The sequence below is a fragment of the Periplaneta americana genome, chromosome 7 (genome assembly GCF_040183065.1).
Source record: "Periplaneta americana isolate PAMFEO1 chromosome 7, P.americana_PAMFEO1_priV1, whole genome shotgun sequence".
NCBI lineage: Eukaryota > Metazoa > Arthropoda > Insecta > Blattodea > Blattidae > Periplaneta > Periplaneta americana.
Genome location: NC_091123.1, coordinates 74584033 through 74611453, shown reverse-complemented (window position 1 = coordinate 74611453; position 27421 = coordinate 74584033). Strand labels below are relative to the sequence as shown.

Here is a 27421-nt window from a genome sequence, read left to right as displayed (position 1 = left end):
AGTTATAGACTCAATTAGATCATTATCTAATCCTTAACAAAAATGTGACATTCATCGTTTTTCCCGCGAACTCTTCATATGTTAATAATTTATGGAGAAAGTCGTCGAAATTCAAGTGAGGCAAGAAGATATACCGTAAATGTTTTCCGCAATGAAGGTTACCTAATCGGCGAACTTCTGTAGCGGTTTCTCAACAATTATTAGAAACTAGTAGTCTCTTAACCCGTTTCGAAAATCACCAAACAGAAATTTCTTAAAAAATGGTACTGCTTTATGGAAGCGGGAGAGATTATAAAGCTCTTCATACTATTGGATTTAATAAAATAATCTTCGCGTCATCCATTTCAATATATCGCGATTGGAGGCCTTGCAATCGATATATTTGCTATGACATTCATTATTTTGATCTTGGACCGTATGGAAATCCGTTTAAAATTCTCTGGCCAGAATCCTGGACGGAATCCGGTCATGCAGGCAGAGGCGATACGGCCAAGTGGGCGATGATCCATTTAAAATAACGCAAAGAATAAAAATCTGAACACGCCGAAGTGGGTTCCTCTCTGTACCTAATATTGCGGATGCCGCGAAAAGTGAAGACTCTTAATTTGTTACCTTCTATATCAAAAGCAGTTTATGAACAAACATATAGCTAAAATTTTTGTGGAATGCTAAAAGAAAAGAAGTATTTACTGAAAGTACACGGACAATAATGTTGACAGTCACATTATACACATGTAACGCCATCTGTTAGCAGAACCAGAAAGTACTAAGACATGCTAGACCGTTAACAATGAATTATTATTAAAATTGGTTCCCATTGGCTTGCAAAGGTTCATTATTGAGAAGCGACTTCTGAGAATCATCTGATTAATATTGTGTCACTGAATATTTCTACGTTATATCTGTTTTATTGGTAGTATTTTTATTATTATTAATTTCGATTACTATTTATTGTTTATTATTAATAGTTCAGATCAGTTGATGGTGTAATCTAGCGTAATTAGGCCTAGTAAGAGAATACAACCGAAATGTCTTCCTGGTACGTATGATATACTGTAAATATAGAAGATAATTATTTGTGTAGAAGACAAGACTGTCACTTTTGAGGTATGACACTGAGCTCGAACATGGAAGAATTTCCAGAAAAATAAGTACTCAATGCGTATGACAATGCTTAACGTTTCTTTTTCATTACGTCTACGATAATGTCGAGACGAGCTGTTTCGTCTTTGTAGTGCCTGTCCAGATTTCTTAGATTTTCATGTAACTTGAATGGATGAATCCTAGGAACAAAAAGTGCTGTAATTTTAAATATGTTTTTTTTTTTTTTTTTCTGAGAGTAAGATTATTCCAGTATTCATATTAAGCAGTGTAATGTACGCAAATTTTTCAATACGCAATACTAATAGGCTAGTGGGAAAGTGTGTCTGAGTGGTAGTTGTGTGCTGTGCTGATCATCATAGAGACTTGCAATGTGTAGGCCTGCCTGTCTTTAGTGACAGTCCAAAGAAAAGTACACAGCACATAAAAGAATCTAGACAAGCAAATTCTTGTTCACTTCAAATGTGAGCTATGCTAAACTCAGGGACAGCAAGACTGAAGGGGCTTTCGTACCACAGTCAAAATTACCCTACACCTCTGTGTCCTCCATCCACACGAATATAAAAATTGAAGGGTTCAGAGCCATAGTGGGCTAAGCGCCATTTATTAAAAATGGAGATAGCAAGGTTTAAAGTTAACTGAATACCATAGTTTAATGAAGATTGACATGTCATTTAGTTTTAATGTGCATACTTTATATTACTTGCTATATGTTTAATTAAATTATGGTAATTTTAGCCCTTGTTTTTTTTTCGTTTTTAATATATGGCGCTTGGCCCACTATGGCTCTGAACCCTTCAATTTGATTTAAAACTCAGAATTTTATTAATCGTATACTCGTACTTATTGTTTAAAATAAGCTCCACTCATTTTACGATTTTCTTTAGCATTTCTTTCACAGCTTCTCTTATCAGTGCATAAATCAACAATATTCAAGTTTTAATTTGCTTAATCTCTATATAATTTTAACTTAATCCTATTCATTTTCGTTTTGCATGTAGATATTGCGCAAACTAATAATTAATTAATGTTATTTTTGGATTTGTAAATTCTTTTTTTCTAATAATCTTATTGTTAATGTACACAAAACTTCATGTTCATTTTTTTAGTAATAATGTTAATTTTTCAGATCTAGCTCTTAAATGTGATATCTTTAATTTTAAATCCAGAAGGTTTAGATGAGCAGGGCATGTAGCACGTATGGGTGAGTCCAGAAATCCATACAGAGTGTTAATTGGAATACCTGAGAGGAAACGATCTTTGGGGAGGCCAAGGTGTAGATGGGAGGATGATATCAAAATAGATTTGAGGGTGGTGGGATATGATGACAGGGACTGGATTAATCTTGCTTAGTATAGGGACCGATCTCAAAGTCTTCCTTAAAGATTAACTTTTTTGGTGTCATACTCGATAAGGATCTTAGCATTTATTTACTTACTTATTTATATATATATTTATTTATTGCTTTATTTCTTTATTTCTTTCTTTATTTCTTTATTTCCTTATTTATTTCTTTATTTTTTATTTATTTATTTATTTCTTTATCTATTTATTTATTTATTTACCTATTTATTTATTTATCTATCTCTTTACTTATTTATTTACTTATTTACTTATTTACGTATTTACTTACGGTATCAAATGTTAAGTTTTCACTGTTTACAGATTCGGTCGTAACCTAAAGTATGGAAGAACTCTGGTCCCTTACAGACTACGTAGCAACAAGATGGAGGACGTTCGCCGCTGAATATCGAGGTAATATTCCGCATAATTGTGAAGAGTTCCGCTCTGTTCACAAAGACTATAGTAAGTCTTACACAAATGGTCGTCAGCACTCGCTGAAATGGGTAACGGGTAAAAAGTGTATCGCAATATGCACCCTCGTGCAGAAGGGAGAGATAGAGGACAGATGCTAGTCCGAGGGTGCACTGTGCTGATGACCGCTGTCCTAGACCTTCAGTTACGGCTAACAATACATGGCAAAATTATAATATTTTTATCTTAAATTTTCAATTAATTAAATTGAAATACTGGTACTCTCTCCCACATTCTTAAGTAAATTCAGATGAAATTAAAGTGCATTAAAAAAAGTGAGCAATTGATGCTTTAAAACAATGGATTAAAAAGATATAAGCTGCTGGTACTCACGATCAAATTTTCCTTCCTATTCAATAATACTGTACAAGAAAACTTTCACTGATTAAATCTCATAGCAAACTATTTTTCAAAGAATATTTCACATTGCTAAATATTTGACAAGAATTTAGAAGATATCTTTCAAGTTCATTATAACTTACCGGTTTGTAAAGACTGCCAAATATTATAATAGAAATGCAGGCAACTCTGGATATAGTAAACTCGGTTATAATGAACATTCGGCTTTAGTGAGCCTAAATCGTTGGTCCCGACTCGCATACATTAAAAAATACATTAATAATTCCGTTTATAGTGAACTCTCGCTTCGGATATAGTGAGCCTTGTATCCTGAGAAATTCTTATTTGAAGTCAGACCTCCTTGTATAAAATTGAAAGAATGTGTTGAGAACAACATTCTAAGTTTCTTACTCCTTTAGTCGAAGGACAAAGGTAGGATTAGTGATTCCTAAACAATGAGCTGTACTGTAAATCCAGGCAACGCGAGACGACCTTGCCTCACTCCAGCGTCGAAGGGTTGACATTCTGTTCTCAGACACTCCACTCTACTATTATTTCTAATCCTCCACCGTCAAAGGATTGCTTTTTGTTCTCAGAAACATTTCCATTATGACGGATAGCATCGAAACAACGGAAAATGAAATTGCCTTCTTTTATTAAAAGGGGACGGGCATTATGTCCAGAGCATAAATGAAGGTAAGATTCCGATGGTTTTCAAACTCCATCAACCCCCTCCCAGTTTCCATTAAGTGACCCGAGAAATTCCAAGGCTGAGTACGCAGTCACACCATAACAGCGTTTGTCATTTCTAATTGACCAGTCTGTTTCTAGTGTTCCGACAGTGAATGTACTGTATAAAATGTCGAAGCGTAAAATGTTTTCTTTGGAAGATAAGGCGAATATTATGTGACATCGCAAGCAGACGTGGGTCGCATAGCTTAAGGGAAGACTCCACTGAAAATTATGAAACTTTTTCCCAATTTTTTTTAGCTATTTCACTTATTCAGAATTTATATTTTCATATTCCAAATGGATTCAGCTCAATTCTGATTACAAATACTCGTATGTTTACACTTTTTAAATTAAGGCTGGAAGGGGGCGTGGAATTTAAAGAACTGTCAAAATTGTTTTTCATCGAAGAATTCTTTTTTAAAATTTCTACTAACTTTTTGTTGGCTCCCTGAAGTTACTAGATGAATGTAGCGGAGAAGAATATTAATTTACATAAATATTCATTTTATTTTCAAATCTATTTTTCTGTATTCATTTTTGTTGATTCAACACCAACTTTCTTATGCCAAATATTAATCAATCTGGATGAAATTTTTACTGCAAGTATTTATGAGGTAGCTGCATGTTTCTATGCATTTATTTTGTGAGAAATGCTGCTAGTTTATTTTATTAATATTTTTCTTAATGCTGCTAGTTTATTTTATTAACATTTTTATTAATATTTCTCACAAAATAAATGCATAGAAACATGCAGCTACCTCATAAATACTTGCAGTAAAAATTTCATCCAGATTGATTAATATTTGGCATAAGAAAGTTGGTGTTGAATCAACAAAAATGAACACAGAAAAATAGATTTGAAAATAAAATGAATATTTATGTACATTAATATTCTCCTCCGCTACATTCATCTAGTAACTTCAGGTAGCCAACAAAAAGTTAGTAGAAATTTTAAAAAAGAATTTTTCGATGAAAAACAATTTTGACAGCTCTTTAAATTCCATTCTTAATTTAAAAAGTGTAAACAACGAGTATTTGTAATCAGAATTGAGCTGAATCCATTTGGGGTGTGAACATATAAATTCTGAATAAGTGAAATAGCTAAAAAAAAAAATTTGGAAAAATTTTCATAATTTTCAGTGGAGTCTTCCCTTAAGTAAATCAACTACGTGTAACAGTATACAGTGTAATCCATTCCACAAAAATGAAATATTTAATTTTCTTGTTCACAATTTGAATCATTTCTGTCATATAAGGTTAGGAGAGAGACACTTTGGATATAATGAACCTCGGATATAGTGAACGAAATATGCAAGACCGCAGAGTTTCACTGTTTCAGAGTTGACTGTATGTGAATAATTTGGAGAACACTTAGATTATATTATAAAACAATATCTATATTACTTAACTTTAAGGCACAATAAAACGAAGAATATTACGATTACATATTATTGTTTGAAACAAAACAAAACTTAATTAGAGATATCTGCCTTGTCATTTCTACATATGGCAGCTATGCATTATCTTTCTTCCATTTATTGCAGTATGCCACAGAACTCATCGATGTTTCAGTTTCAGAAGCCTGGTCTTTCGTCTCAGTAGTTCAGACTACCGCCTGTCAAGTGGATGGGAGCGGGTTCAAGCCACATGCCAGTGATTTTTTTCTTGAATAATGTGGAATAATAAAATTACGCCCCAACACCTATGCATTATTATTACACTTGACTTTGAGATAAAGTTACAAGAGTTAGCGGTAGAAAATTCAGCTGTATCTTTTCGTCACTTTCGGGTATAAATCTATTTTCGGGTTTAGGACACAGATTACGCTGAGAGACCTATTGTATATATGGCGAGAACAAAGTGGCTTTTTTCACAGGAAAGAACTTGACTACATACTGAAAAATTAAATATTGATGACATTATGTCATTGTAAGGAATATTAATGACAATTTATATAGAACGTTTAAAAAAATGGACTTGAAGTAATCGAACTCTTAGGAAAGTTTTAGTTAAGAATGGTCAGTGGTTGAATTGTACTGTAACTTTCCAGAAAAATGTGTTGAATACTAGAAACCGTGAAACACCAGCAGTTGTCCTGAATTTAATCTTGTCCTAGCAGAGAAATAGCCTAGGAAATTGTTTGATGAGAAAGGCAAGAGAGCTAAGAGACGAGAAGTGAAAGAACTAACTTACGCTGGTCAGTTTAGTTTAAGATCGGAATAAGTTAACGTTAAAACTGGAGTTTTAGAATAGATCTGTTTCTTTTTATTTTATCTGGGCCAGGTCAAGCCTAAAGCCTTGGTTTTTCTGAACCGACGCATGCGACATGCGAGGCTCGCCTCGCACAAATCCGGACTACACGAGAGATAGTGAGTGGTTTCTATAGTTGCGAAGTGCGCAGACCTCGCAGTTATTGAAACCACTCACTATCTCTCGTGTAGTCCGGATTTGTGCGAGGTAAGCCTCTCACCACGCACGTCGCATGTGTCGGTTCAGAAAAACCAAAGGGTTAATAATAACTGATAGGAATTGGGAAATTATTATTCCATTTTTTATTAAACTCAAACATCGGTCCCGGGGCCCTGTAAAACTGTATTTTCGCCTTATTCAGGAAATTAAAAAAAAAAGCATTAGTGTAAGGCTCGAACCCGCTCCACTCCGCACAACATACCGTTGTCAGAGCTATGTGAACTGTAAAGAGAAGATGAAAACCTTCCTTTTAATATCCTCACGAAGTTCCAAATTTGAATTTTACTGCACGATTTACACATATAATATGAGTGTTCTAGAGTCTATTATCATAAACTCACAACATCCAAAAACTAGTTTTTTGACAATTAAGCAAAAACCTACATCTCACTAAGTTACCATATATATATATATATAAATATATATATATATATATATATATATATATATATATACAGTATATTATATGTACTAAACTGGAGAATTAGCAGGATAGCTTTGAACCGTGCCGTTACGGTTACGACAAAATTGAACTAAATACACAATGTTGCCAACATAAGAACATGACTTTGGTCTGTGGTGTTGCTAGAAGGAGAAATTCGTTTCTTTTTCTCTCTACCTCTTTCGTTCTGAACATTATAGAGAGACAGCACCACTGTTACTCTATCTCTGGCAATGATTTTTCCCTGGACCACCCACTTTTTTCGACGACATTTCTACATAGAAGATTAAAACAGGTCTCACAAGGGATCTCCAATATTACTAACAATATGGTCATCAAAATTGTATGTCCATTTTATCTCGAACTAAAATCTCTCTCGTATTTTCTTTTGTTTCATCACGGCCGAATGGGTTTATGTCTTAGGTATCGATGTTTGTAATCGGTCGTGGCCTTTATGATAGTTTTTGTTTTGTAATATTGATAAACAATAATATAATTAAAGCGGTGAATAATTTCATGGACTCTAAAAGTTTTTTTTTTCGTAAAAGAATAGGTATTTTCTCTATGCCACAAATAAAACTGCAACGTGGTCATAATTACGTACTTAACGCTTTGCGAACTTTGACCGGAAATTTAATTTTCGTTATTGAAATTATATTCCATGAAACACGCCTTTTTTCCCTTCATTTCGTTGTCATAACCTACTTTAACATCTTACTACATATGCATTTTCTTTTGGTGCATTCAAAATATCGTCGGTGTACTGCATAAACCTTGCACTTGACTAATGGAGTGATTTATTTAAAAATATAGTCGCGAATTTTACTACCACCATTTCGATTGTCTTTTATTTGATAAGGCTCGGTACGGCCCGGTGACTAGTGGCAAGCGAGTAACGTCGACTATCGACATTGCTCTACCGTGCGTATTATCCAGTTGTCCATCACATGGATTATTATATAGAGCAAATACATTTTCTTTGCACGTTTTCAAGTGTGTTTGAGAACGGGTTACAATACTCAAAAGAGAACCAATTTCAATAGCTCTTTTAGCAATAGCATCTGTATCTCTGCTCTGGAACTCTGAGCAAGCCTAGTTTCTTAGAGCGTATTCCGAATCTCACCGGTGAGCAATCCGATGGCATCACGGTGTTCCGAATTTCACCGATGACGTCATTGATGCTCCACCGGTGTCGCACCGGAGCCATCAACTTGCAGAGGTGGTGGCAGTCTCCATCAGCCGCCATCAGTGAATCTGATTGGTTCTTATATAGGGCGGGAATTAGCAGACGAATAACATCGTGCACTGTTGTGTCATGGCGGTCTGTTCTGCTTGAGTTCTGCTGTATTGTTTGTAATGAGCACAACGTATGTTAATGGCTTATGAGCGAACATGTCAACGGACCCGTTATTACTACCGGTTCAAGAAATAAATTGTTTATGCTATCTTTTCTTTGAACGAGATGGCAGTACGAAAATTTCGCAAAATTTTGCTAGCGTAGCACAGACAACAATTTGTACAGTCGCCATGACAGTCATCGATCCTTCCAGCAGTTTTGTTCCTTATTTCGCTGCAACGTGACGTCATTGATGCCACCGGACCGGTGAGATTCGGAATACGCTGTTAGAATAGCTATTCAAACGGCCCTGGTACTGTACATAATCACGGCTTCCTACAATAAAGGCTGGAGTATATAAATTGTAAAATCTTATTACAACTTTATTTTTAAATCTTCGTTTACAGAGTTTATGCATAATTCTAAAGATAGTGCTCAAATTGGCCAATGTGTTCTGATAGAGACCTCTAAGGCCGCATCCTGGATTTTTACTTATGAGTAAATTTGATAGTTATTTTTCTACGATAGTACGTAAAGTTGCATTTTACCCACTGCTATCAGTGCCTAAAGTGAGCCTTTAAAACACTAATGCGTAAAAAAATAACTAATTACTTTTGGCACTGCTACTCTTTTACGCACTGCCAGAGAAAATGTAATATTCAATGTACAAACTTCAGTCAATAAGAAATTAATGCATTACCTTGATCTTACATTACTTAAATATTACACGTAACACAAATGACAAATTTAACATTCAAATCTAGATTTAGTCTTTGTTATTCTCAAGTTACATGTAGTACTCATTGTAACAAGATTTAACAGTTTCTAACCGCTCTATTGACTATATGGCCGGTTTACAAAGTCAAGAAATCGTGAACATGAATGAAACAGGCTGCCATTTCATTCTTAATGGTTCTGAGTTTAGACGGCCATGACATTGTGATCCTATAACCTCTCCAACTTGAAATATTTATTGAATGCAAATTTGTGCTATCGTAGAAACACACTGGCCTCGACTGATTTCACACTTTTCAGTCATTCCAAGAAGAGAACCTTTACGAACTTGTCTCATACAAGCATTTGTGTATTCAAGACGTACCTACTGAGAATTACCTAATTCAACAGGCATAGCAAGTTACTGCATGAATGAATAAATATGCAACTCGTAAGCAGTATTCAACATTAGAGCTTTGTTTTCAGACTAGTTTACTTAATTGATTTTCTCTTAATACGTTATAGACCTAAAGAGATCATATTTAATCAGTAATTAATGTTAATATATAAATGATAAAGTTCTAAGTAACTATCTTCAGATTTCTAATATATTCAGATTAATTCAATAATTCGAGGGTTCAGAAAGATAAGGTTCTATCTAGTTTTCAGTAAATTTTACACTAGAGAATTTTAAAAGTTTGGTTGTTAATAAAATCAATGCAGATAAGAACCTTTTCAAACTAACTTTATCACGAACAATAACTGAGATATCAACATATAATTTACATGGTAGATAGCTGTGAAGTAACAGAATTCAATGCAACAACAATCTCAATTATGCTAAAATGTCAGATAGAACCTTGTCATTCTGAGCCCGCGAATAATATTTTGCTATGTATATAGTATTATTATTATAGCATTTGTGTTTATATTATTGTAGACTCGTTAAGTGGAAGAAATGGTCTCGAGGTCTTAACTCTACCAGATAAAATGAAAATAATTATTATTCTTAGTAAACTGAAATTTTTCGCCAGCGTGTTGAAGAAGGATTTCAGTAGATACACTAGTAGGGTTGCCAAATTTGGAGATGCGAAATAAGAAACACCTTTGATCCACATTCGGTTTCTTAGAAGAAAAAAAATCACTTTTTATTGAGTATATAAGAAGGGACCTCTGGTTGAACGTACCAGCGCTCTACCAACTGAGCTACCCGGGAACTCCACCCGACATCGTCTCAACTTTTCCCTTTATATCCACACAACTCGCGTGGGCTGACGAAACGCCAGAGACCCACATCGAGTGCACACAATTTCTGTGTGACTTGGAATTGTGGTTTTCTGTTAACGTATACAGTGACGTATATATTATGCAAATCTAGTCTTTCAGGTAAAACTCCCTGTAAAGCAGATTTGAATAATTTCAAGGGAAAAATTGTTCCGGTGCCGGGTATCGATCCCGGGACCTCTGGTTGAACGTACCAGCGCTCTACCAACTGAGCTACCCGGGAACTCCACCCGACACAGTACTGATACTGACAGTACTGTACGTAGGAATACGACCTTTTTTAAAATAAAAAATAAAAAAAAAGTAAAAAATAAAAAAAAATAAAAAATTTCTGAAAAAATTACTGTATGATTTGAATTCATATTCTAACAACATTCACTAAAGAAAACGGATTTATTTTATTTTTTCTTATGTCCGGCAACAAAGGGTTAAGCTGAACCTAACCCCTTAATCTGCACAGTTCTACATAAGTACTTACGCGATATTCTGAAGTATAGCGGTTGGGGTTAACAAAATAATTTCGTTCACATTTTTGCCAGAACCGCTATAACCTACAACACATCAGTTCCCTTAAGGGGTTAGGTTCAGCTTAACCCTTTGTTGCCGGACATAAGAAAAAATTAAAATAAATCCGTTTTCTTTAGTGAATGTTGTTAGAATATGAATTCAAATCATACAATAATTTTTTCAGAAATTTTTTATTTTTTATTTTTTATTTTTTTAAATTTTTTTATTTTAAAAAAGGTCGTATTTCTATGTACAGTACTGTCAGTATCAGTACTGTGTCGGGTGGAGTTCCCGGGTAGCTCAGTTGGTAGAGCGCTGGTACGTTCAACCAGAGGTCCCGGGATCGATACCCGGCACCGGAACAATTTTTCCCTTGAAATTATTCAAATCTGCTTTACAGGGAGTTTTACCTGAAAGACTAGATTTGCATAATATATACGTCACTGTGTACGTTAACAGAAAACCACAATTCCAAGTCACATAGAGATTGTGTGCACTCGATGTGGGTCTCTGGCGTTTCGTCAGCCCACGCGAGCTGTGTGGATATAAAGGGAAAAGTTGAGACGGTGTCGGGTGGAGTTCCCGGGTAGCTCAGTTGGTAGAGCGCTGGTACGTTCAACCAGAGGTCCCGGGATCGACACCCGGCACCGGAACAATTTTTCCCTTGAAATTATTCAAATCTGCTTTACAGGGAGTTTTACCTGAAAGACTAGATTTGCAAGAAGAGAATTCATTCACTCATTCGTAGTTTTCTGCTTAAGTGCAGGTGTTTCACTGCAAACTCAGCTTTCTCCATTATTTTCTTCCTTCCGTTTCATCCCCGCATACGATCCATACAGCTTAATGCCATCTATCATGTGATATCTGTAGAACTATGCACAGTCTTTGTAAACAAAGATGTAAACATAAACATGAATTAATTAAGAATGCCTGTAATTAAAGACAAATCGAAATTGACTATTATATTTACCTTAACTTTTTGCTTCTTTAGGGTCTCTGTCCATTCCTACATAGGCTATAGAAAGTTTGTCTTTTAACTTATAACGTAACATCCGTTTTCAGATACCACATACAAGGACATTAAATATAATATCATTGTTATCTTATCACGTTTATTTTCCCCTCAAATTTCAATTGTTGATTTGCACTGCTTGACAGCTTTAGCCGCAGACATCCAGCCCCCTCAAGAGAAGAACACCACCACCCGCTGTGATGAGATGTTCGACTCCGACGAAGATATGGATGGAGGTAATATTCAGAATAATACGTAATTTGAAGAGTTCTGCTCTGTTCACAATAACTATAACAAGCCAATTTATTGTATCCATCCTAAATTTTAAAATTTTTATTTCAAATTTTCAATTCATTAAACCGAAATACTGGTGCTCTTTCCCCCATTTATAATAAAATGAGATTATTTAAACTGCATAATGCAAACTCAGCATTCTACATTACTTCCTATTTCCTTCCTTTTCATCTCCGCATACGCTCCATAAATCTTAACGTCATCTATCATCTGATATCTTCTTCTGCCCCGAACTTTTCTCTCTTTCGTCATTCCTTCCAGTATAAAGAAGATACAGTAGAGACAACTCTTGTCGGCACCTTTGATGTTGTTGGTACTAAAATCAAGCTCAGGGAGGTTTAGTTCTCAATGAATCCAACCATGTCGCTAGTATCGGCAGAGCTAACAGCTGATTTTAGCGATCAGCTGTTCAGACATGCTAAACTTTCAGATGTTGTAATTACTCCTTTGTTCTGTAGTGATATTTGTGTCTTATTATGTAGGTCCAATGAAAACTCACTTTCTCTTTCCAAAATACATATAAAATTGCAGTATTCATGATTGAAGTAAAACTTACTATTAACGAAGTGCTTACCGTTTTATTCTGCTTCTTCATATCCATTGCATTTCATCTTGGATCACAATATGTTGTAAAACACATACATCAGGGGAACATTTAATAAATAAACGAAAATTCGAGATAACCTGTTATAATTAAATGTGTGTTCACTATATATCCGATCTAGGCTACTATTGTAGGCCTAACTACCTAGGTGTACAAAGAGGGCCTAATAATTATCTACTGCATCTTTTATCACATACCTATGTAATCCTTAAACCATTATGGAGTGCTGCACTTGGAGGACAATGCTTAACTGGCAACAGTTAAATCCCGGTAACTTCTTTCACTTTTCCTTTGCTGTAATAGGCTACGTTTGAATAACAATATTCTTACCTTCATCTATTTTCGTAAAAGATATATTGCAGTAACACATTTGAATTAACAAATTCTTACCTTCTTCCATTCTCGTAAAGGATTTTTTGTAGTCAGTAATACAAATTCTTAACGCCATAGTTAGACACACCATGTATTGTGGGTCCCTAACACCACGGCATGGCGCGTCCTCAGGTTGCGGATAGAGGAGACGGCCTCCAGATATGGAGGGTAGCTGCGAATATATTGAATAAGCAGTCGTGGACAGCCGATAAGGGGTGGTCCTCCAGCTTGGGGGTTGGGCGAAGGGCTAACAACCCATCACCGTAAAAAACAGCTTGTTACGAAACCTAACAGTAAGCCTCGGAATGGGACTGATTCTCCGGCACGACCACAGCAAAGGAAAAAGGTTATACGATTTGGTACATGGAACGTAACTAGTCTTTATAGAACAGGAGGGGTAACATTAGTAACAAAAGAACTAGCTAGATATAGAATAGACTTCGTGGGAGTACAAGAGGTTAGGTTAGATGGGAATGGCATATCACAAATAGGAGATTACTTGTTGTATTATGGGGAAGGAAACAATAATCACCAATTAGGAACAGGATTCTTTGTTCATAAAAGAATAAAATCAGCAGTAAAAAAGGTCGAATTTATCAGTGACAGGTTATCATATTTAGTGCTTAAGGGTAGATTGTGCGACATCATAGTTATAAATGCTCACGCCCCTACAGAAGAGAAAGACGACCATATAAAGAATAGCTTCTATGAGGAATTGGAACATACTTTTGATCAGTTCCCTAGATATCACATGAAAATTTTATTGGGGGATTTCAATGCTAAAGTAGGACGGGAGGATATTTTTAGACCAACTATTGGAAAAGAGAGCCTACACGCAATTAGTAGTGACAATGGAGTTAGATTAGTCAACTTTGCCACATTGAAAAATTTAATTGTCAAAAGTACAACATTCCCCCATAAGGATATACATAAATATACTTGGACTTCTCCAGATGGATTGACACACAACCAAATAGATCACATCTTGATAGATAAACGGAGACATACTAGTATAGTAGATATTCGAACTTTCAGGGGTGCAGACTGTAATTCTGACCATTATTTGGTGATTGGAGAATTAAGAGAAAGATTATCAGTAGCCAAGCGAGTAGGGCAACAAGTTAATATTACTAAATTCAATATTTTGAAATTAAAGGACGAGGAAGCTAAGCAAAATTATCAGGTCGAAATTTCGAATACGTTTGCCACTTTAGAAAGTTCCGACAAAGTTGAGAAAGAATTAGATGTTAATAGCGTGTGGCAAAATATCAGAGATAGTATCAAAATTGCAGCTGAGCAGAGCATAGGTTATTATGAAACTAAGAAAAAGAAACCGTGGTTTGATGAAGATTGTTGTATGGTAGTAGAAAGAAGGAAACAGGCAAAATTGAAATTCTTACAGGATCCAGTTGAGGAGAAGAGAGATAATTATTTCAATGAAAGGCGGGAAGCAAGTCGTACACTTAGGAATAAAAAGAGAGGTTACTTGAAGGAAAAACTGAATGAGGTAGAAACAAATAGTAAGAATAAAAACATTCGAGATTTATATAAGGGTATAAAGGAATTTAAGAACGGATATCAGCCAAGGGTAAACGTGATCAAGGATGAGAATGGTGACTTGCTTGCAGACTCTCCATCAATCCTAAACAGATGGAAAAACTATTTTGCGCAACTACTAAATGTACATAGGCCAAACAGAAATGATCGGGACGAAATTGAAATACAAACTGCTGAGCCATTTATACCCGAACCCACGCTTTCAGAAGTCGAAATTGCGATAGAAAACCTGAAAAAGTACAAGTCTCCAGGTATCGATCAAATTCCAACAGAATTAATACAAGAGGGTGGGAGTGCATTATATAGCGAAATTTATAAACTTGTACTTGCTATTTGGGAAAAGGAAATTGTACCAGAACAATGGAAGGAGTCCATAATTGTACCTATTTTTGGACAAAACCAACTGTGGTAATTTTCGAGGAATATCACTTTTGTTGACGTCGTACAAAATTTTGTCCAATATTCTTTTGAGAAGATTAACTCCGTACGTAGATGAAATTATTGGGGATCATCAGTGCGGTTTTCGGCGTAATAGATCGACTATTGATCAGATTTTTTGTATTCGACAGGTAATGGAGAAAAAATGGGAGTATAAGGGTACAGTACATCAGTTATTCATAGATTTCAAAAAGGCTTATGACTCGGTTAAGAGGGAAGTATTATATGATATTCTTATTGAATTTGGTATTCCCAAGAAACTAGTTCGATTAATTAAAATGTGTCTCAGTGAAACATACAGCAGAGTCCGTATAGGTCAGTTTCTATCTGATGCTTTTCCAATTCACTGCGGGATAAAGCAAGGAGATGCACTATCACCTTTACTTTTTAACTTCGCTCTAGAATATGCCATTAGGAAAGTTCAGGATAACAGGCAGGGTTTGGAATTGAACGGGTTACATCAGCTTCTTGTCTATGCGGATGACGTGAATATGTTAGGAGAAAATACACAAACGATTAGGGAAAACAAGGAAATTTTACTTGAAGCAAGTAGAGCGATCGGTTTGGAAGTAAATCCCGAAAAGACAAAGTATATGATTATGTCTCGTGACCAGAATATTGTACGAAATGGAAATATAAAAATTGGAGATTTATCCTTTGAAGAGGTGGAAAAATTCAAATATCTTGGAGCAACAGTAACAAATATAAATGACACTCGGGAGGAAATTAAACGCAGAATAAATATGGGAAATGCGTGTTATTATTCGGTTGAGAAGCTCTTATCATCCAGTCTGCTGTCGAAAAATCTGAAAGTTAGAATTTATAAAACAGTTATATTACCGGTTCTTCTGTATGGTTGTGAAACTTGGACTCTCACTCTGAGAGAGGAACATAGGTTCAGGGTGTTTGAGAATAAGGTGCTAAGGAAAATATTTGGGGCTAAGCGGGATGAAGTTACAGGAGAATGGAGAAAGTTACACAACACAGAACTGCACGCATTGTATTCTTCACCTGACATAATTAGGAACATTAAATCCAGACGTTTGAGATGGGCAGGGCATGTAGCACGTATGGGCGAATCCAGAAATGCATATAGAGTGTTAGTTGGGAGACCGGAGGGAAAAAGACCTTTAGGGAGGCCGAGACGTAGATGGGAGGATAATATTAAAATGGATTTGAGGGAGGTGGGGTATGATGATAGAGACTGTATTAATCTTGCAAAGGATAGGGACCGCTGGCGGGCTTATGTGAGGGCGGCAATGAACCTTCGGGTTCCTTATAAGTCATTTGTAAGTAAGTAAGTAAGTAAGCATAGTTAGACACAAGAGCCCTACACCAAACCCTAATTACGTCTTATAATTTTGTAAGAGTCGAACTCAGAGAATAATTCCCTTACAAAGCTGGCTTATTACTATGGGCACGAATCATTATGTATGTAAATTTTGACATTTTTTTACTTCTTCATACGCATAATTACTTATCTCTATACAAGCCTCGAACCCAGGAAATACCGTACTCACGGAGTTCAAACTACGGAATGTTACTACACGGGCAAGTCATTGCTCATACCAATTTTTGTATCTTTTCAATCACTCCTTCATAGCTAGGTCCAATCGGGTAATTATTATGTAGTCGAGGTTATGTCTTCTTTCACTTACAGTATTTAGAGCCATCCTATTCAATCGGTACAGTTAGAAATTTTAATGTGTATATTAATTCCAATTTGGGAACCAAAACCAATATCAATATACAAAATATTACTGTCAATAAAAGGAATAATCATGTAGGCCTATGTATAACGTTACTGGTATGAAATAATATCCATCACTAATATAATATTATTAGCTCGTCAACAAAATTTTATTATATCCATTGTTGACGTCGTAACTTCATCGAAACGAATGTCATGACTCATGATCTATGTAGCTAATGGTTCAATACTACGTTACCAACATAAGTATCTACCAGTGACTTTAAAATTAGCGTCAATTAGTGAATATTTTCATGATATTTACATATGGAAGTAATTATTATTATGATTACGTTGCCATTCCTTTGCCTCATGTCTTTCAAATTGTTAAAATATGAGTAATAATTTTTTTAAGTTAACATTAAATTATGCCAGCCCTGTCGTAGATGGAGAACCATCTGGTGTAGGTTCCAGATAATACACCCGGTTTCGTGACATGCGCACTCAGAATTTGTTCTCACGAAATGGGCTAGTTGTCTTTACTGTACAATATCTTCTTTATAATGTGTCCAGTGCATCCTTCAATAGGCAGTTCTTTCTTAGTCAGTGATCCAACTAATGTAATTAATCACATTATGATTTATGCATTATACTGTATATTGTAGGTTAATTACTTATTACAGCATAACTATACACATAAATTAATAATAATTGAGGGGCTTAGAACAAAAAGCAGGTAAATGACATTATTAAAAAATGAGGTAAGTGCGTGTTGTGATAGCCCAAAAGGATGTTTCTTTGGGATAAAATCAGGTAAGTGATCACACTGTGCAGTGCTGCTATATGGGCATCATTTCACCAAACTAGTTCCATTGCATGTAGAACTTTAACTGTAATTTTCTCAAAACTAGGTTTCCATCACTTATCTGCTTTTTGTTCTAAGCCCCTCAATTATATTGTGAACTTTTTTATTATATATATATTCCTACATGGAGTGTCCCAAATTGATGTATACACTCTTGAAATACTATTTCACAGCAAAGAAATGAGATAGAAATACGATTTTTGCGGTTTACGATTCAGAAGGCAATGGAAGGCATGGAAACATGTTCATTTGTTAATAAACAAACATGGCGGTGCAATTATCGTTCGATGAACTTAAGTGAATTCTGAAATGTTATTGAAAAGTGGAGAATGTTGTTGAGGTTCAACAACGTTGGAGGGTTGAATCTGGAACACAACCACCAACAAGGTTAACTATCACAAGAATCCGAGAGAAGTTTGAAGTTTACGGAACGGTGCAAGATGTTTTGAAAGGGCGGTGCGGAAGGAAGAGAAGTTCCACCGATAACGAGTGTGTTGATGTAGTCATGCAGGCTTTTGCATAGAAGTCAATGAGGCAATGTTCTCGTGAGATTGGTATCAGCAAATCCAGTGTTCATCGAATTTTACGACCTCAGAAATGGAAGCCTTACATTCCGAGATGTCCACGCACTAAATGAGGACGACCCAGATAAGCGACTGGAATTTTGTGAGTGGTTCCTGAACATGTGTGATGAAAGGGAAGATTTTCAAGACTTAATCGTTTGGTCAGATGAAGCTACATTTAAACTTAATGGCACAATTAACCGGCACAATTGTGTGTACTGGACTAACGAAAACCCACACATCTTTCAAGAAAAGGGCGTCAATCTTCCAGGAGTAACAGTATGGTGTGGTCTGTCTTCCAGAGGAATAATTGGGACGTACTTCTTCGAAGGGACTGTTACGGGTAAGAAATACATGCAAATGTTGGAAACCACGTTTCCATATTTTAATGACCTCTTTGAGTATGAAAATGTGTTTTACTTTCAACAAGACGGGGCTCCAGCTCACTTTCATGTCAATGTGAGGATTTTTCTCGATCCCACACTCGATCAGAGATGGATAAGACGAAGAGGAAGTGCTGCGGAGTTCCCGCCTTGATTTCAGGATTTTAACGCCTATGGGGAGCTCTAAAGGACACAGTGAACACCACAAAATCACAAACACTGGAGAAACTGAGAGTTCAGATTGAACATGCCTGTAATGATATTCCATTAGCAACAATCCAGTTGGTATGTCGCTCTATTGTACGTCGTTATTGGGAGTGTACTGTGGCGGAAGGGGGTTATTTTGAACATGTACGGGTTTAAGGAATACAAAACCGCAAAAATCGTATTTCTATCTCATCTCGTTGCTGAGAAATTGTGTTTCAAAATTTGTATACCTCAATTTGGGACAATCTGTATTTAACCTGAATTTCCCACTTGAATATGCCGTATTTAAATATTTATTTGTCTAATAAAATCTTCTTGTAAAATTCACTAAAGTTTTAATCATTGTTTAATTATACAAAAAAAATCAAATTTTATCAGATTTGTAATCTATTCTTTCCATTCTTCCATTTTGTAGGCATTACTGAAAACAATCGCCGTATATGAGGAAAAGTTTAAGGGGTTAGTTATAGCTTACAGCAGTAAAATTTTGTAAATATTCAACATATATTTCCCCCATTACTATATCTTGTACAATAATGAAAATTAGTTTGTGTAAAACACTGTCCTTCTGCTATACGAAAAAAAAAAATATATTTTTACGATTCTTAAAAATTATTTACATTTTTTCTTTCAAAATTCAATTCACTGTGCAGTGATGAACCGTTTCCCATATAACTCAAAAACTATCCAACATTCTGTGATGAAATTTTTTTTGTGTATTTATGCATATCATATCTACAATATGATGCAAGATCACTTCTCTACCTTTGATAAATTGTCTGATAAAAAAATTAATTCATTTTGAAAAATGGTCAAATACCAGTATTTTCTATTACACAAAATAAAAAAAACATATTATTTATTAAGAAATGTAGTTGAAAGAGCATGATATTGTAAACATGAGTTTCTGCAATAACATAAAAGAGAGAGAACATGAAAAAGTTAACAAGTTTTTGAGTTATGAGAGAAACGCTTCATCACTGCACAGTGAATTGCCAACATTTTGATTTTTGAGAAAAAACTATAAATAATTTTTTTAAATTTTAAACATATTTTTTTATATAGCAGAAGGGCAGTGTTTTATACATACCAATTTTCATTATTGTACAATATACAGTAATGGAGGGAAAAAAAATGTTGAATATCTCCAGACATTTTACTGCTGTAAGCTGTACATAACCCCTTAACAAGAACTTTATTACAATTACAATATTTTTCGGTTTTTGTGCACTAGTTGAATTATAACATATACCAATTCTTTCGGTACTGTCACATTACTACGCCGCCACCAACCACACTGCAAATGTGAAGTATGTACTAAGCGTGGGATTTGAAATTTGAAAACGGAACATTTGGTGTATATTTTAAGGAATAAAAAGAGCCAAAACCGATTTTATTCCGGGTAAAACCGTAAATCTGGCAACCCAAACAATAGACACGTTGATTATAGGAGAGAGTATGACAGTATAGAATGCGCTGCTTAGAAGTCCATTTATAACCGCGCTCTGCTACCATTTGAGAAGAAGGGGCACGATCATCCTCTCTTTATCTTTACCGGGTTGTTATTCGCCAGATGGAATGGCGCATCGGATAATTGGGATGTGCGTAGTGGAAGACTTACAAATAAATAGTATGAATTTTAGTAACGATTATAATTAACAAATAAATGAATAACAAATACGTGAATGATTGAATGAAAGTAACATGCAAGTATGAAGTTAAATGAAAAGATGTCCTAAATTAATCTCAAATATAACAATAAACAAATTATATTATTAAACCGTCGAAACTTGGAACAATCTGGGCCAATATACTTGCAAGTCATGATACAACCTATTTAACAAATTCCCAGCAATAGATTCTTGACCTATTAAAACATTTGACCGTTGGTGCATTCTCGCAATATGTCGAGCAACATATGAGACTTTAACATCAATGCCCAGCCATTATGATAACTCTTAATAAGTGCCCCATTAAATTACAAATTACCATGAAAATGCAACTAAGTTTTCAATATATATATTGACTCAGTATAACACAAGAAGTAACCCAATATAAACAGTCACACAGTTAATCAATGTACACATGATTAATTAAAGATTAATCTCAAATAATCCACACACATAGTAATAATCTCTGTATTATTACAACAAACCTGATCACCAAAAGAGAGAGAGAGAGAGAGACACTGAATAATATACAACCGACAATAGCTTCGAATTCGCGTACTCATTTAAATACTCACTGAAACTCAATACACTCGAATTCATAAATACCAGCGTGTAGAAAGTAATGATGATCAATTTGGAAAATAGAAAGTTCTAGAATAATCATGAGAGCAATATGATTCCAGTTTCATTACGTACACCATTACGATATAAGCCAAAGAGATCGTTAATCACCGCAATTTCGCCAGCCTACCTTGGAATCTCAATTCGAGGTAACTTATCACAACTCTATAACCTCACACAAACTCGAATACATAAACCAAGACCTATCACTAGCAAATTATCTCCATATACGATCCACCAAATATATCGCAAACACATATAAGCAAATATCAAAATAACTTCATAACTTCGATTTAACTACTCCAATGATAAATCTAATGTACAACCTTATTCATGTCGAGCGTAGATTCCTGCGTGAAGCTAATAATACCACAATTCTCGGAACAACCTTACACATCGAACTTAAGTTCCTAAGTGAAGTTTACAATTCAGACGCGGATTCCTAAGTATAGTCTACTAGACGCGCCCTGGTTCCTACGTGTAGTTTACTAGTCGGACGGGTGTTCCTGAATGTAGTTTACTAGACGAGCCCTGGTTCCTGAGTGAAGTCAAAAATAACTGAGCGTAACCAAGAAACCTCGGCTCCCTCTCTCTTTTGTTTAACAAAACCAGCCGGCCAATGGGAAAATTAGGTATGACTATTTAAACATTCCTTTAAGCCTGGAAATATCTTTGGAATAGCACCAGGTTCTAAGTAATATCTATTTCGGGGGCATTCTTGCACATTTTCTTCTATATGCACTAGATAGAAATCGTTTACTTCAAAGTGTTTAATACATACCATCGAATGCTTTGTTGGTTTAATACATACCACTGAATGCTTTGTTGACGTGGAGTCATTTCGTGGTATAGCTTCTAGGCGCAACTTATTCTTTTCGTATGATGAAGAATCGGTGGAGCGGAGAAAAATTCTCTCCGGCACCGGGATTCGAACCCGGGTCTTCAGCTCTACGTGCTGACGCTCTATCCACTAAGCCACACCGGATTCCAATTCCGATGCTGGATTGAATCCTTTCAGTTTAAGCCCCACCTCTTAGTTTTCCCTTTAGTGGCCAACCCTCATGCACTGTGTCACAGATGTGTGACAGTGGCACAATGTCCAACACACTAACGTGCAGAGGTACACTCATTACGAGTGACTAAGTGGCCAGGATCCGACGGAATAAGCGCCGTCTTAAATCACTAAGCGATTATATACGAATATCATATTATAGCGATGTACCGAAGTACATATGATACTTCCATGCAGGAATTCTGCGTTATCATATGATGAAAAATTCTCTCCGGCACCGGGATTCGAACCCGGGTTTTCAGCTCTACGTGCTGACGCTCTATCCACTAAGCCACACCGGATTCCAATTTCGATGCCGGATTGAATCCTCTCAGTGTGTTGGACATTGTGCCACTGTCACACATCTGTGACACAGTGCATGAAGGTTGGCCACTAAAGCGAAAATTAAGAGGTGGAACTGAAAACCCGGGTTCGAATCTCGGTGAAAGAGAGAATTTTTCTCCGCTCCACCGAGTCTTCATCATATGATAACGCAGAATTCCTGCATGGAAATATCATATATACTTCGGTACATCGCTAGAATTATTCTTTTCGGTTGGAAATTTGAAAACAGTATCAAAATTACTCTCACTTATATCACTCTAGTGATTGCCGGTACACCTAGGCACACAGGCACACAACATTTACGAACCATCTGTAAATAAGAGAATATGGATAAATTAATTTCATTTTTTAAATATTCTAAAAGTCTGAACTACTTTTATTTCAATTCACTGAATTTATTTTTCTTCGAGGTTATACGTGCGTTAGAAGTTCTGTCGGTGACTCAGGAGAAGACGAGAGCGGACTGAGGAGGAAGGGATGTGAACAGATAATGTACGACAACACGTGCAATATTTGTACTGCAGTAAGCGGAAACATTAGGTCTCCTTCTGTTCAACTTAGCTTTAATTTCCATACGCATTGTTACTCATGTTTCCTGCACGAGTAATAACCTGGCTACTGGGATGCTTATCTGAGCGATGTTTATAATAATCAACAGCGATAGTCAAGAAGGTCACATTCTTTCCGCTCGTCTTCTTCTGAGTAACGGACAGTAGGCTAAACTACGTGATTCACCTTTAGGTTGATCTCAAATCTAACTTTATTGATTTGTTTATTGTTAATAGTTTGGTGACGTACATGTTGTCATGCTTACTTAATATGCTACCTATTTATACTATACATTTGCTAGTAATCAATGTATTACGAAGATTTCGACTTAGAATTACATTGACTTTTATCTCGACTAGAAACATCAGAGGAGTATGTGATCATGGCCGACACTGCCTGCCAGACAGGGAGCGAAAACTTCGTTACCATCGAGGACGCGCAGCCTGCTCAGGGAAAATGCACGCCTTCCGGAGGTACATAACTGTTTACATCCTGAAGTGGTGGCGCAAAGTGATTCCAATCGTTTAAAACCCGGACAAAATTAATAACTCCTTTCTACTTATCATATTTACTTGAAATTTGATACATTTATTACAAAAAAAAAAACATGTACCTAACGTGTGCAAATTTTAATGATAGGCTACTTAAAAATGAATAACTTATCCTCTTGAAGGGTGGGACAATTATGCATTGAGTAATAAAGGAAAAAAATAGATGTTATTTCATTATATAACTCGAAAAAATGCAATAATTACAGTGATTTTATGTACACGATTTCATTAGCAAACCCCTTATATAAAGATTGAAAAGTTATGTAATCTAGAAGTGTATAATATTATTAAAATTATATGTAACCTGTAACATATATTCCAAATTCAATTCACTTCATTCAGTGTTCTGCCCAACGTAAGGTCCTTCACTGCAAATCCAGTTTTCTTCAATATTTCCTATTTTCTGTCTTCCTCTTAGCCTCCTCACATGATCCATATATCTTAATATCGTATTTCATCTGATATCTTCTTCTGCCCCTAACTTTTCTCCCGTTCACCATTCCTTTCAGTGCATCCTTCAGTAGGCAGTTTCTTCTCAGCCAGTGACCTAACTAATTCCATTTTATCATCCTGATCAGTTTCAGCATTATTCTTTCTTCACCCACTCTTTCCAAAACAGCTTCATTTCTTATTATGTCCGTCCACTTCACACGCTCCATTCTTCTTCATATCCTCATTTCAAATGCTTCTATTCGCTTCTCTTCACTTCGTCGTAATGTCCATGTTTCTGCACCGTATAATTCTACACTCCATACAAAGCACTTCACTAGTCTCTTCCTTAGTTCTTTTTCCAGAGGTTTGCAGAAAATGCTCCTTTTCACCCTTACTTCTGCTCTTTCCATTATTAAAAAAACGCATTCCAGTACAGCGTCCCGAAATTTTAGCGCTACAACGTGTCAATCCTGGATGAGTTAGTGACACACTTTTGTCCTAAGAATTTTTAATTGCACAATTGGACAACACTGTACAACATACAACCTAGCCTTCATATGAAAGAAATTCCTCGCCATCGAGTAGAGTTAACAGAAAAATATTATGTGCTGACAAACAATATATTATTATCTTCTTTTTTTACAAAATATCGTAATTTGGGTCTTTCTGACACAAAAATATGTTACATTGTAAGCTCAATTGTCTATTATATACAAGGACGCCTCAAATATGTAAAAGATATATATGATTAACTTTGAATACGCCTATTCGTCATTACAGACGTTCAAAACATAGACTAAATAAAATATTTTTTTATTTGCATGACCTGAAACTGGCCAGTAAAAATATGTATTTGCATAGGAATCCTAGCCCGATTAATATGGCATTCAATGAAAGCCTGTGAATGCAATGACATATACTTAACGATCAAGTTTATTTTGCTTCTTACAGATGAACCTGTGCCATCAACATCTGGGTTACGGCCAACCAGGACTCCACAATGGATAAATCAAGAGCGTAATATGTGGTATTATTTATTTTGTGGATATACGAGAATTTGGAAGTTGCAATAAACATTTGAAATTTATTTTGCTTCTTGCAGATGAACCTGTGCCATCAACATCTAGGTTACGGCCAACCAGGACTCCACAATGGATAAATCGAAAGCGTAATATCTGGTATTATTTATTTTGTGGATATACGTGAATTTGAAAGTTGCAATAAACATTTGAAATTTATTTTGCTTCTTGCAGATGAACCTGTGCCATCAACATCTGGGTTACGGCCAACCAGGACTCCACAATGGATAAATCGAAAGCGTAATATATCGTATTATTTATTTTGTGGATATACGTGAATTTGAAAGTTGCAATAAACATTTGAAATTTATTTTGCTTCTTGCAGATGAACCTGTGCCATCAACATCTGGCTTACCAGGACTCCAAAGAAGGAAAATAAAGAGCGTAGTATCTGCTATTATCTATTTTCTGGATATATGAAATTTTTGAAATTTGCAATAAACATTTGAAATTTGTTATTATTTTTCGAGCCGTCAGGAATAATATTACTTGACCAAGGCCAGTGGAGTCCTCCACAACCCGGAGCCGTTGACGCTACTGTTCCTACGTTCGTAATACCGCATCGCGATAGTTCACATTACTCCTGAGGCTCCACTCGCCTCGGTCGAGTAATAAATTTTAAGTTTTTTTTTGTTGTTGTTTTTCTAACCGTCAGGAATAGTAAATTTTAACTCTATTTAGTTATAACCCCCAATTTGTCGAATAGAACGGTCCTCCCTTATTCTTGGATTCCACTTGTTTTTCATGTCATCCCCTTGTCCTCCTTGACACAGGGACGTAGCTAGGGGGGTGCGAAAAGGTGCGCAAGCACCTCATAAAAAATCGGAGCACCCCTTTCCGCACCCTAAAGGCCATTTAAAGCCGTGATTTGAGCAATTTATTAAAAAAAATACTATGCATAAGTTATTTTGAAGAACAAAAACAAACATGTTTCTGTTAGAGTGTAAAACAAATTTCACTAAACGTGAGAAATAAAAACTAGCCATTATTCAAACTGTACATAACATCTGACATTTTACACGATTCACAGTTAAACGCAAATCAACGTTAATCTTGTTTTTATTCCATCACTAAATAGCGTTACATCTGCTTGAACGTTGTTAGCATCAATATGTATTGGTGCAATGCAGTCGACTCGACAATGAACATTCCCGGATGTCAGACTCATTATTGGTAAGCCTATAGGTTATATTAATTATTTTTCAATATATTTAACATTTTTATTAAATTAAATTCACATCATTATAATCTACGTAGAACAACAAGACTATTTGTGAAGATTCAGGAAGACTGAATGAATCTGAATTTTCATATGACGTCATATTATTAAGCTGTGTTACGAACTGAGCGCTTATCACGACAATGATGTACCTATAAGGAAATCTTTCATCAGTGCGACAGTGTAGTATATAGTTGACTTCTAACACAGTGAGTGTGTTCTTACTAATGACCAGTTTAAATAATATTTTGTTCATAATTATAAGATATTATTAAGTGATTTGGTTGTAAAGAGGCAAATTCTACAATCTGTTATAATGTCTACCGGGCAAAAACGTAATATTTAGGACTTACTTTTATTTGTTTCTGCGTATTTTTTTAAAAGAAGTGAAAATGAAGATGTTACGATTGAATTTGAAAGTGAAGCGAAAGTGATAGTGTGATGTACTCGCCCTTAATGAGAGTGAAAAGGGCTTCCCCCTCGCTATAACTATATCAGTGTCCTCAACAGTTCGTGTTAAATGAATACCCAAAAAGAAGATTTGGAAAGGAGGAGAAAAGAAGTTTCCAATCTCAATGGTTTAAAACTTTCCCCTGGCTGGAGTGTAGTGTTTCCAAAGATGCTGCATTTTGTTTCGCGTCGATCGCGTGGCATTTCTTTTCGACTGCGAGTGGTCTTTGTTCGTCTCTAACAACGATAACAACGGATATAACAACTGGAAAAAAACACTTTTCGCCGACGCAGGGATGAAAAAAACAAGGAAACTTTGAATTACATAAGAAAAGTTGTGCTGCATGGGAAGAATATTGATGCATGAAAATAAGAGATCTATAAACATCAGTTGGGACCTTGATATGTGTGGCATACGCAACTAAGGTGCGAGAAAATCGTATGTATGTTGGACAAATAACAGAAATTCTCAGATTTACTGCTGTACAAGGTATCGCTCAAAGAGGTAACGATGAAACCCAAGATAGTGAAAACCGTGGAAATTTCTTAGAGTTACTACAGCTAATATCTAAAAATAATCCCATGGCAAAAAAGTGCAAAGTATACTCATCCATCAATTCAGAATGAAATCTTAAATGTCCCTGAAGTTGTGAGCAAGCAAATAAACAGCGCTATTTATTTTGCTATTACGGTAGATGAAACTAAAGATGTAAGTAAAACTGAATAGTTT

At 35.6% G+C, this 27421-nt stretch overlaps 2 protein-coding genes across 3 annotated transcripts in view; one reads left to right on the top strand and one right to left on the bottom strand.

Moving 5' to 3' along the window:
- LOC138703205 (serine-rich adhesin for platelets) overlaps positions 1–27421 on the bottom strand; it is a 1304023-nt gene that overhangs the window by 783052 nt on the left and 493550 nt on the right. The window lies entirely within an intron of this gene.
- On the top strand, positions 852–25483 carry LOC138702707 (uncharacterized). 2 transcript variants are annotated; one of them, XM_069830028.1, is made up of 8 exons: positions 852–1039; positions 2767–2856; positions 11898–11987; positions 23320–23433; positions 24895–24960; positions 25046–25111; positions 25197–25262; positions 25348–25483. In XM_069830028.1, the coding sequence occupies exons 2-8, from the start codon at positions 2787–2789 to the stop codon at positions 25440–25442; spliced, it is 567 nt and encodes a 188-aa protein (XP_069686129.1). In that variant the 5' UTR covers positions 852–1039; positions 2767–2786; the 3' UTR covers positions 25443–25483. The 2 variants fall into 2 exon arrangements, with proteins under 2 accessions (XP_069686129.1, XP_069686130.1); XM_069830029.1 differs by lacking the exon at positions 23320–23433.